Source organism: Martes martes (assembly GCF_963455335.1).
Source record: "Martes martes genome assembly, chromosome: 1".
NCBI classification, from domain to species: Eukaryota; Metazoa; Chordata; class Mammalia; order Carnivora; family Mustelidae; genus Martes; species Martes martes.
The window spans coordinates 213,837,710-213,849,733 of NC_137888.1; the positions used below are offsets into that span (position 1 = coordinate 213,837,710).

A 12,024-nucleotide genomic window follows, 5' to 3' on the forward strand; every position below is an offset into this window, starting at 1 on the left:
CCAAGGCCCTTCTCCCCGCCCAACGCCGCCGGCTCCGCGGGACACACTCCCCTCTCCCCTCAGAGACAAGCAGCTGAGCGGTGGGGAAAGGATTTCGGCTTCAAAAAACGGTCATGCGTGCTCTCGGAAAACCAATGGAGGGCACAGTCGGTGGGCCACCATGGGTGGGCAGCCCCCGGCGCCACAGGGCTTACTCCTCAGAGACCAGGAGGTACATCTGCGGGGAAGGGCTCGGGAGCAGGGCCGGGGGCCCCTGGCAGGAGCAGGCCCCGACACGTGATGACCTCTAAACTGGCTCAGGGTGTCAGGCACGGGGAGCAGAGGGGAGACAGGACGCCTGTGGGTCGGCAGGCACCAGAGGGGTGGGAGGCAGGACCTGGGCTCCCTGTTTCCACTGCGACAAGAGGGTGGTGGGTGGAGAGCGGCCCAGGGGGATAGGTGGGGGTCAAGGTCAGCAGGAGTGGGCAGAGGCTGCAGAGGGACGGAGACCTGCGGGTCTCTGCGAGCGAGCGCACCCCCCTTCACCTTCCGGTCTGCCGGTCTGCAGACGGCTGGGCACGGCGGCCAGCATAGGGCAGCTCGGGCGTCTTGTGAGGCTGGCGTGCGGCTGGCAGATCGCATACCAGCTGGAACGGGGGGTCGAGGCGGGGCATTTCTCAAAGCCCTCGTCGGAAGGGACAAGGAGCTAAGAAGAAAAGCCTGTGTGCATCTGGAAAAGGGCTGCTCGTTCAGAACAGGGGGAGGAAGAGCACAGAGATGTTGGCCTGCGCTGGGCACCAGACCCCACAGAGGCCTGAGGTGCCCCGGCACGGGTCTGCCAGGTGCTCGGGACCCAAGAAGCCGCACACCAAGAAGCGGGAATTTCACAGCTTTGTGGCCTTTGTCATGGGGCGGCGTCAATTCACACGACCAGATTTTGGCGTGGAAGATTAATCTGCAGGTGGGCAACAAGGGTAGAGATCATGTCTCCTGGAGAGGCCAACACCTGACTTCTGCTTGAGGCCATGCTGTGGGGGGGCACACTGTCAGAAGACTGAACCTTTGGGGGGCGGGGACCTGGCTGAGTTGGTCTGAGCAAGGACCGAGAAGCTGCAGGTCCCAGAGAAGGAGAAGGGGCCGCAGGGGGATTGGAGGTCTGGAGGAGAGCAGCGGGCAGGTGAGAAGCCCACCCCAATGCCATGCCCTTGGGCAGGGAGATCACACGATGTCTGGGGACAGATGCAGTTGTCACAACTGGGGGTGCTCCTGGCACTGAATGGGTGGGAGTCAGGGGTGCTCCTTAACCTCCCACAGAGCCCAGAATGTGCCTTCCCAGAGACTGACCTGGCCCTGGAGTCCCCAGGGCTAAGGGGAGAGACCGGGTCTAGGGACAGACCCAGCATCATCCCTCACCCCCGGCCCAAGCCAAGGATGCTCTCGGGGAGACACCACTCCCTGAAAACAAGCCCTCAGAGGCTCAGGGGAGCTGGCACAGCTGGTCAGGGCGGGGGCCCACGTGGCCTGGAGAGTCACATGGGACTTGTGGGAGTCACCGAGCTCAGGCTGAGGGGCAAGGGCAGGTGTCCAGCTTGGCTTATTCTGAGAAAGACCCCCAACCCCGAATTTTAAAGAAAAAGAAGGCAAATAGCCATATTTTACATACTGAAGACTTTCCAGAACATGCTATCCTTGGGAAGAAGGCTGATTTGTAACCCTGGCTGGCTACTACAGGTCCTCTTGTCAGAGAGATGAAGACGGAACGCTCCAGAAAGCAAGAGTGTCTGACAAGGGGGCTGCGGCAGCGAGGGGGTGGCCGAGGCAGAGGGGGTAGAAGGCGCTCCCTCTGGCAGAGAAGCTCCTGGGCCGGCCGGCTGGGGTCCCCTTGTCCTCTGGGCAGGCGCTTCAGACCGCCCCCAATGCCGTCCGTTTCTGGTGTATGACGCCTGTTTACTGGCCACCCGCGCTGCGGACCGACTCGGCTAGAGCCGCAATCAATTTGCCGTCATGCAAACGTGCATCTGGCCTGGGAGTGAGTCTTCCACAAGCTTGCTCTCGCCCTGCTGAAGGCTGGTCTCACCCAGGAGCTGCTCTCCGCAAGGAGCACCGGGGAGCAGAAAATCAAAAAATCAAAAGGACGGATAACAAAAGAAAGCGGAAGAAAAGAGACTCACCTCCATGAGGGCTGTCAGGAGCGGCTGGAAAGCATTCAGGAACATTCTCGGAGACAGGGGCCTCGGGGGTGGGGAAATCACGTGGGGAGGCTGAGACTGGCCAAGATTCGCAGATTCACAGACACAGGGTAGCATGAACAGCTCCGTCGGGGGCAGGCTCTGGACCAGCAACAGGGCTCCCCAAAGGAGGGCTCTGTCCCAGCCTCCCGAGACGCCGTCCACAGCCAGCGGAGACAAGACGAGGCCGCAAGTGACCAAGTGGCTGCAGGAGGGAAAGCTCTCCCCAGGCTCACACCCACCTGCTGCCTGATTTGGCAGCGCCCACAAGCTAAGGACAGCGACGTTGCTTTCGAAAGGTTCACAAAGTGACAAGAACGAGCCTACTCGGTGGCAGCGGAAGAGGATATGAAACTGCACTTTCAGCGTCCGTGAATGAGGTTTTACGGGGACAGCCACGCGCAATGGTTAATGGAACATCTATCTACTGTCCACGGCGGCTTTCATGCTGTCAATCGGCCGTGAGCCATCAGGACCCGCACCACAAGGTTCCAGCTCACGGCCGGGGGCGCGGCGAGGATGTGCTGAATGTTCTTTGGGCACCAGGAGGGAATCCGGCAGAACACTGTCCGTGAGCACTCAGACCAGAGAGCCTGGGCGTTCCCGCAAAAAGCCAGTGGACTGATGTTCTGGGTCCCAGGGCACCGCTGGGCACTGCTGCCGGCTGTTTCTCCTTCCTGGCACAAAGCTGATTTCCTCCTGAGCCCAGACCTATCCCCCACGTCCCCACAGCCTTGGTGACATGCCAAGAGGGTGCTGTCGCTTTGCCCTCTCCTCTCCCACCCTATGCCAGGCGTGCGGCCGGGCAGCGATCCAGCAACCGACCACACCAGCAATGAGGGCGGGGGCCTGGAGGGGTCCACACTGCAGAGAGGGGCCCTCCGAGCCACGACGGCGGTGTAAAGGACGTCCCTGGGGGACAAGACTCTGCACTCACTGCCATAATCGCGAACCGAAGAGGCGGATATTGGAAGCACCAAATGAGCATCCCCAGCGCAAAAGGACAGGGGTGCGGCCACCACATGGGCTCCAGCATGAGACCTGCCATCGCTTGGAGCCAAGAAAGGAAGGACCTGAGCGCCCTGCCACGCCGAAACAGGGCTCCTGTGCCCAGGACTGTCATGAGAGTGACGGGGACCACCTGCATCCTCCCAGAGAGGAAACTGTGTGGCCCAAGGGCCAAAGGGCTGGCCTCCCAGGAGTCAGTGATGTCGGAATGGGAAGGGACCCGAGTCCCTGACAACACAGACACCACCTGCTCCCAGGCCCACAGACCATGTTCCAGGAAGTCGGGATCTGAGAAACACATTTGCAAGAGAGACAGAAGGAGAGGAAGAGAGAAAGGAAGGAAAGAGAAAGGAGGAAGGGAGGGGAGGAGAGGGAGGGGGAGGAGGAAGGGAAGAGGAGGGGGAGGGAGGGAAGGAGTGGAGAGGACGGGAAGGAGGAGGGAGTTGGGGCACAGCCAGCAGCCACCAGCCAGGGGGAGCGTGGGAGTGGCTGGGGCAGCAGTCACTTACGGTCACCACCAGAGCCAGGCGGGACGGACGCAGCGGCCCGGTCTCCTGGCTAACTCACCTGCGCAGGAGCTTGGCCTTGAGCGAGGCCCGGGAGGCGCTCCAGCTGCTCAGCTCTGGGCTGCTCAGGGCCGTGGGCCGGGTGTGGTCGAGCACCGTCAGGTCCTTGCCTTGCTTCCATAGCTCGTAGCGCTCGGGCTGCAGGATGCGCACGAACACGTCCATGGAGATCTTGACCATGTCCTTCCGGCACGTGCACTGCGGGGGGTGGGGTGGTGGTGCAGGGAACATCTGCTAAGCCTGTGACCAGTGAGCCCGACAGAGGCGGGTGAGTCCCACCCTGGCCTCTTGCCTTACTAGAACTTCTACCTCCAGACCGTGGAGACCCAAGTCGAAGCCGTGCCCTCTAGTGGGAGCCTCTGGGCCACCCCCGTGGGGTCAAAGCTCAGGCCCGGCATGTAGCCTGGGGAAATGACGGCAGACCCTTTGTGGGGGACTCGGGGGTCGTCAGGCAGAGGGACGCAGCTCGGGAGCCCAAGGCCAGGAGGGGTGCGACCTCCAGCTGCCCGTGTGTCGGCTCTAACTGAAATCTGCCATCTGTCCGACACACATGCCCCCGAGTAGGTCAAAATGCACGCAGACCGCTTCTTAACAGCAGTCATTTCAAGGGTCAGGAAGGGGGGAGCAGTCAGCCCCCAAAGGCTGAGAGCAAAAAAAGAAACAAGTGATTTCGAGAAGGTGCGGGGCACCCAAGGGCACACACACGCCTGCTCTCGGACGTCGCCTCACAGGTTTGGGGTGAGGAAGCCAGGACCCGGAGGCTCGGCGGCTGGCCCAGGGCAGCCAGGACTCAAACTGAAAGCGGCCCGGTGAGGAAGGGGGCGGTACAATGCACCGGGGGGACCTGTAGCAAGGTTGTCTTGGACCGGAGGGTCCTCTGCGTCTGGGAGCTTCGAGCATGGGCAAACAAGCACGGCGAGAACAGACTGAAATGGGGCCCCTCTTGTCCCCACGTCTGCTGTCTAGGCCCAGTCTCATGGCTCTTGTGCCCTGAACAGCTCCCGCAAGCCCACACACAAGCCTCTCCTCCAGGCCATTGCACTGCGGTGGCCCCCAGCGCCGGGCACCATGCAGGAGGCACACAGGTGTCCCAGGGACACTGGAGACACCTCGGGAAGTCGTGGGTCAGAAAAGCCGCTAAAGATTCCAGAAGCTGGGCTCTAGTCGGTGAGCCAGCGGTCCATCGGCAGGAAGAACTCAGGCAGCCCTGGTCTCCCGACCCACCCGCAGGATGACACCGGGGACTGGACAATCATCCTGCTGCAGAAAGGGAGAGAAACTGAGGGGATGCTCGTCCAGGGCAGAGCGGGCATAAAGGGCCAGGCAGTGAGTATTTTTAGCTTTGTGAGCGACCCGGTCTCATCACAACCTCCCAACTCCGAGGCCAGGGCTCAGAATCCCCACAGGTAATACAGGAGTGAATAGTGTACCAATGAAACTTCATGCACAAAAACAGATGAAGGGTCCGATTCTGCCCACGACCTGTTTGCAGACTGGTCTAGACTCTGGAGGATAAAGCACCCGGGAGCAGGTGGCCTCAGGGACCCCAGGAGGTGGTCTTGGCCCCGGGGTGCCCTCCTACCTTTGCCTAAAATGCACAGTCCTTGCCTCCTTACGGGGACTCGTATTCCCAGGACATGCTGTCCTGTAAGTGCTGCCCAGAGGCCTCCCGGCAGCGACCCTTCAGGGACACGCCCGGGAACACCTGCGCTGAGGTCCCCGCAGCTCCAACCTTGAACGCCGGCCTGCTCAGAACGTTCTCAGGCCCTCTTTCTGCCTCCCTGTCAAATAAACAGGCTTAGGGGAAGCCCATTTCCAAAACCACAGCTTAAAACATGCTTCCATTTTAAACACGCGTCTCACTCTCCTTTACAACCGTGTCGCTGTCACTGTCACTTTCTTAATGGAAACGGCAAGAAGGAAAAGATGTAACCGGACGCCAGCAACTATGCTCCCTGCCCTGACAAGCCTTTCCACGTCTGCCCCATCTGCCCCGGAAATGGGGACCACGGGGGACCACGGAGGACCCCCCAGTGTGAGGTGGGCGCGGCAGGGCTGTGGGAGGGGCTCCGTCCTGAGGAATCTCCCGCAGCCGCAGCTCCCACCCCCACTCCTGGGCTACCCACCCTGCGGGAGCTGGATGGGGAGCTCGGGCTTGGAGACCACGATAACCTGACCACGCCACCGAGCAGGAGGGAATATTTATGGACAAGTGATTCCCGGCAAACGCAATTCATTTAATGAAAAATTGCGCAGGAGAGAAAGGCTGGCGGGGTAATTTGGCTTCGGAGTGGCGGGAGCACAGATGGTGCCCGGGTTTCGGATTCCTGGCCCGGCCGTGGCCTCCCCAGAGTCCCCATTGACAGCGGCTTAAGGGATTTGTATGGAGTGGATGTGCAATTGCTTTTCCTTGAGTAATTAAAAAAAGCACCTGTGTGCACTCTGGTGCAGGGAGGCCTGGAACCTGGCCCAGGCCCTGCTGGCCGGCGGGACGGAGCCACTGGGCGGAGCCACGCTCCCGGTCCACAGGCTCTGGCTGTGGTGGGGCTGGCGGCACGGCGGGGGGGGGGGGGGGGGGGCGCGGGATTCTGGAGCAGCCCTGGCACCCAGGGAGCAAGCAGTGGGTCCGGGGGAGGGGAGCGACAGCTGCTGGAGTTCAGGACATGGCAGAGCAGCTGAGCTGGGGTGAGGGGAGGGCAGGTGCCATGGACCTATCGGCTCTCTCTGCTGCCAGCTGGTGGGGTAAGGGTGCTGAGGCCGACAGAAAGACCGAGCCTCTCCTCCCGGGCCCAAGCAGACCACCAACAGCCCAACCCTCAGCACCAGCTCCCCTGTGACCGGGGACATCACAGGCTGCTGTCTCTGGGCGGCTGGCTGGGCCAGCGGCGGGGGGCTGGCCCGGAAGGGGGCTCAGAGCAGGAGGTGGTGGGAGGGGCTCACAGCAGGCTCCTCAGGACAGCCGGCAAGTCGCGCTATTTGTTTTCATTCCCCATCGCACCAAGCCTGCGGAGACAGGCGTTTTCAAGGATCTGCTGGAGTCACTTGAGCTGATAGTTTCTGCTGCTCTCGCACCAGCTCCCCAAATTCACAGCCACCCCCCGTCAGCACCCGCCACACACAGAGAGAGTGCTCTCAAAGGGAGTTGGCTATGTTCTTAGTTTCTGATGAGAAATGAGCACAAATGTGGGGGAGGTGGTCAGGGGGCCCCCCAGCCGCCGCCAGGGCACGCAGCCCCCAGCTGCCAGAACCGCGTGCGGGGCTCCGTTCTGAGCGAGGCTCAGTCACGAGGGCGCCAAGTGGCACCTGTCCTGCCCCAATCAGCCAAGGCGTGGCGGCTGGTGGTCCCACTAGTGCCAGGCAGGGCCATCTGGGAACAGAGGAGGAAGTAAAAGCGAGAGACAGGGAGCCCGTTGGGGGGAGAGGAGGCGGGGAGGGATGCACTGTCACGAGGGGACACCCCTCCCCCCAGCCTGCCTCCCACCCACAGCACGGGCCCATTCCCCTCAGCTCTCAGCCCTCACCCCGGGTTCCGGACTCACCCATCTGGACATGGCCCAGCCCCTGCGGCCCCTCGCCGGTTTCCCGGTGCCATCGGCCGCCAGCAGCGACGCGGCACAGTTGGGGCCGGGACAGGAGGGATACTGCCCCTCCCCACTTGTGAGCAGAAACTGCTTCCCTGACAATGCTTCCGTCCAGCGGGGCCCGATGGCCCTGCAAAGTACGCCTCAAAGAGCCCTTGACAGGCGGCCCGAGGAGCTGTCCGCGCCAATTTCCTTAGTTGGCACAACGCGTTCGATGGCGCACCCCTCAATTCAGGCGAAACCTGTGCTGCCGGAGTGACAGCAGAGAGGGGAGCAACAGCCCCCCACGGCTGCCCACCCAGCCTGGTGAGCCCCCAGCTGCCAGCCCCGTTGGAGCGGGAGCGTGGCCGCTGGGGATTCCTGTCACTCGAGACAAGCGTCTCCTCCCAGGGACCTCACCGAGGAAGGGACAAGCCCGGACAGAGCCGGGCTCCCCTTCGGTACCGACGAGACCACACGCGCCCAGGCGGAACCATAACAGGCTGTTGCACGGCCGTGGGCAGATCTGCACGACGGCTCTGAGTGCTGCTGTTGACCCTCGGTCCTGGACACTGGGGGAATGACAGAAACGTCCTGGGGACGGACCTGTGACCTCAGGAAATACAACACGCACGCTCAGAAGTACAGCCAGGCCCCGTCGTGAACAAAAATCTCTAGGAAAAGGCCAAGCCCCTTCATCAGACACCAACCACGGCTCTTTCAACCGTGGGGCCAAACCATTTTTGTGCCATTTAACTTTCCTAAATCTCTTTATTGGGCAGGTGTGTCCCTTTAAGTGAAAGATGGCCACGTGACAGAAAGCGGGCCAAATGCAGCCCACCACCCGTCTGTAAATAAGGTTTTACTGGCACGTGGCCACAGCCACCGCGGTGCTGGTGCTTCTACAGCTGCCGGAGCGGTTCCACGGACACCACGTGGCCTGCACACTCGTGAACGTTCACGGAAAGTTTGGTGAGCCTTAGTCAGAGGAGCAGAATGATTTCCACAGGGTGGCCTGAGGCCTAAGGACCTCAGCGGGGTGCATGCCACAGGCCGACCCCACTGAACGGTACGAGCCCCTAGAGACGCGCTGGGGACTGGGCTGTGTCCCCCCACATCCCCAGGTTGAAGCCCTAACCCCTGACATGCCTGCATTTGAAGATGGGGATGTCGGGAGGTAAGTACACTTAAACCAAGTCCTCTCCCCACTCCATGCAAGGACATGGCGGGCAGGCAGCCGTCCGCAACGCGCCGGGGGCTCTCACCAGAACCCAGCCCCCCCTGCAACCTCGTCTCAGATTTCCAGCCCAGGAACCGTAGGGGGTACGCTCCTACTGTTTACAAGCCACCCAGCCCGAGGTCCTTTGTTGCAGCAGCCGGAGCTGCCCGGGACGGGTACCCTTGTGCACACCCCACACTGTCCTCTTCTTGATGGAGCACGGCAGGCCGTGTGCCGCCCACCAGCCGCTTCCAGAATCCAGCTCTCACCAGCGCCAGGAAGCACCTAGAGCCCGGTGCACAGAGGCCGAACCCGAGGCCGGCTGCCCCCCACACCTGCAGCCCGAGCTGGCCATTCTCCACGAAAAGGTGCTTTCTAGAGCCCAAAAGGACCTCAGGGGGCCTGGGCCACCTGCCCTTTACCACGCTGGGGCCCACACCCAGCCTCAAAGGGTACCTGGGGCTGGACAGGACCAACCCCATGCTCTCGGGGGCTTTAGGTCCCCTCCTAGCAGAGACGCCGGCTCCTAGCCCTCAGCCACAGATTTCCCACCCCTTGCTCGGAACCGCCTGGTGTTTCTGATTTTACAAAGTCAGGCAGTCACACACGGAGGAGCGCAAGCAGAGGTCTCTGAAATGACACCTATGGAGTGAGGGGGTCAGGCCCTGGAGCACTGGGGTTTGCTCGGAAGCCCTGCACCTGCACCTCCAGCAGAAGAGGAACGAACGGCCCTGCATGGGCGGGGCGGGGGGGGTGTCCTTCTCTCTGCCATGGGGTGGGTGTGCGGGCGATGCCCTCTTCTTCCTGAGTCAGTCCCAGGATGCTACACCCACAAGGGGTTACACTCTGTCCACAGCCGAGGAATACGTCCCGGGGGAGTCCCAGGCGTGGCTTCCCTGACTGATGCCCCGCACAGCGGATCCCCAAGCTGTCTGGCCTGGAGGCTGTGTGGGCGGGAAGGGCCCGTGACTTCCTAAGCTTGCGGGTGAGTAAAAAGAAAGGGACTGAGATCAGACTGGGCCCCTGTAAAGCCACACAAACCCAGAGCAAAAGGGTCTCAGACTCAGAGCTCCAAGAGGGTCCCCTCTCCCACGTGTATACTATTTTTTTGTATTTTTTTGTGCTCTCCGCTGGTGGGGCTGAATGGAGGCCCTGTAGCGGCCCTCGGGGACATCAGGCGACAAGAGACACACGGAGCCCTCCCGTGCTCCCTCTGGTGCTCTCTCCTCATCCTGCCTGCCACTCACGTCCTGCTGCTTTTGACCGGACAGGCAGCTGGGGGAGGGCCAGCGGCAGGACACCTCCTCACCCACCCAGGAACTCACTCACCAGGGGCCCTGAGGACTCTGGTGCCAACAGGCCAAGAGGGGAGGGGAGGGGGGGGGTGGGGAGAGGAGAGACAGCGGGGGCAGGAGCCTGCCAGGGCAGAAGCCCAGCCGGGCCCAGGCCGTTCCCCAGTTGGGGCACTGCCAACACCGAGCCTCCTGTCACACCTGCCCAGGCCTCTGTGACCCCCGGTGGCTCACTCCTGTCACAGAACTGCACGAGAGGCCGGGGATCTTGAGAGCGCCAGCCAGAGGCTCAACGAGAAGCACTCATGTCACTTCCAGATGACAAACGACAAGAGTTACAACCGTGGAGTCGAGGGGCGCTGGGCCTAATCTGAGCGCCGACCTGGGAGCAGAGAGCCTGTCACCGAAGACTGGAAAACTGACGTATCAAACAGCCCGACACGCGTGCATGTGTCTCCCAGGACCTGCCGCTCAGACCGAGGATAATGAGAAAACAGGGTAGGGTAGAGGTTCGCCTCTGGTTATCAGAACAGGGACCCCAAGCAGAGACAAATAGGTTTCTTCTTTCCCAAGCATGAAAAAGTAGAAACTGGGATGTCGTCAGCCTTGGAGCGGCTGGCCCTCAGGGCCCCCGGGGGCAGAGGGCAGGCTCAGCGGGCACACAGAGCCGGACCAGCACGTGGGCTCCCAGCACTCAGGATGCCTGGCAGCAGGGACTCCCAGACCACCAACTTGAGACCCTGACTTCCACAAGGGCCCCCCTGCAGGTCGAAGACTGAGGGCTGCCGCTCAACTCCACCTCTCCCTCCCTAGGCTTTAAAGCAAAAAAAAACCAGGGGCACCTGGGTGGCTCAGAGGGTTAAGCCTCTGCCTTCAGCTCAGGTCATGATCTCAGGGTCCTGGAATTGAGTCCCGCATCGGGCTCTCTGCCTGCCTCTCTGCCTACTTGTGATCTCTATCAAAAAAATAAATAAAATCTTAAAAAAAAAAAAAAGGCAAAAAAACCCCAAACCAAACAACAAAAAATTCAAGCTTTTCATAGGAATCAGTATTAATGCCCAATACATCTTGGAGGATCTCCTTTATTAGCATTCCCGTGGCCCTCACTATGCAAAGCACTGCTCACGGGATGCTCCAACCGCACGGGAGGGCCCACTCGGGTCCGAGTCAGCAGGGGGTGGGAGGCCACGGATCCGTGGCTCCTCTGAAACTGGGCGCCCCATGAGCCCCCCCGCTCCCCATCAACACCCAGGACTCATCCAGCCACCGAGCACACTGGCGTCTGTCCTGCGGATCCGGGGTCTCCTCCGCAAGCATTTTTGCTAAATGCAAAGAAAGCTTCAACCCACAGGCTCAGAAATGCGCCCCCTCGCATTTTCCTCGGGAGGCTGGCGCCAAGCCTTGCCTACGGGGACAGGGATGGGAGGGGATGTGGGAAGTCATTATGATAAACCTTTCTAGGGGAAGGGGACCAGCCTCATGCTGTCGAGGGTTTTAAATGAGATCACGCAGGCAAAGCTCCCAGCCAGTGGCTGGCAGATCAGTCAGCGTCGGCGCATTTCCGATCATAAAACAAGACCCCTGCCTCCTAATTCTCCAGCCCCTCCCCGTGCTGCTCATCCAGCAGGAGACAGGAAGGCAACAGAAGTGTTTCTCTGCGTCTGATTCGTAGGTCTGGCGCTTTGTTCTCAACTTCTGAGGAATTACCCTTTCCCAGCCATCACAAGCCCCCACAAAATGACATATAAAACAGGGCACTCTTGTAAAGCAAGATAAAAAACACTGAAAGCCAGACCTTCCTTGAACATCATGCAGCAAAAGGAGAGCCCTCCCAGGCACTGAGCTCCCCCAGCTGACCGCACCACTCACACCTCCGTGGCCTGGCCTACCAGAACTCGAGGCCGCCGTGGCCCCTCGGCTTTGGGAGCCCTGGCCCCGCTGGGGGCAGCGGCCCCCCCGCCTCCAAGCCTGGATGGCGCTCTGCGGGCTTGACTTCAGACAAGACCTCTTAAGGTTGCTTCCAGGGGCTACACACCACCAGGCTCGGGGTGGGGGGTCCACGGGCAGCAAACACACATCTTCCACAGAGCTTGACCTCCCCCAACTGACATGTGGGACCCAAATGCCTCCAATTTCCAGAACCTGGTGGACCCCGCTGGAGTATGAGAGCTC

General features: G+C 61.2%; 1 protein-coding gene across 1 annotated transcript in view; it reads right to left on the reverse strand.

Annotated features, from left to right (window-relative positions):
• Positions 1 to 12,024, reverse strand: part of KDM4B (lysine demethylase 4B) — a 133,396-nt gene that overhangs the window by 26,606 nt on the left and 94,766 nt on the right. Inside the window, 1 exon segment of the mRNA XM_080799416.1 lies at positions 3,783 to 3,979. Coding sequence (XP_080655542.1) covers positions 3,783 to 3,979 — 197 coding nt within the window.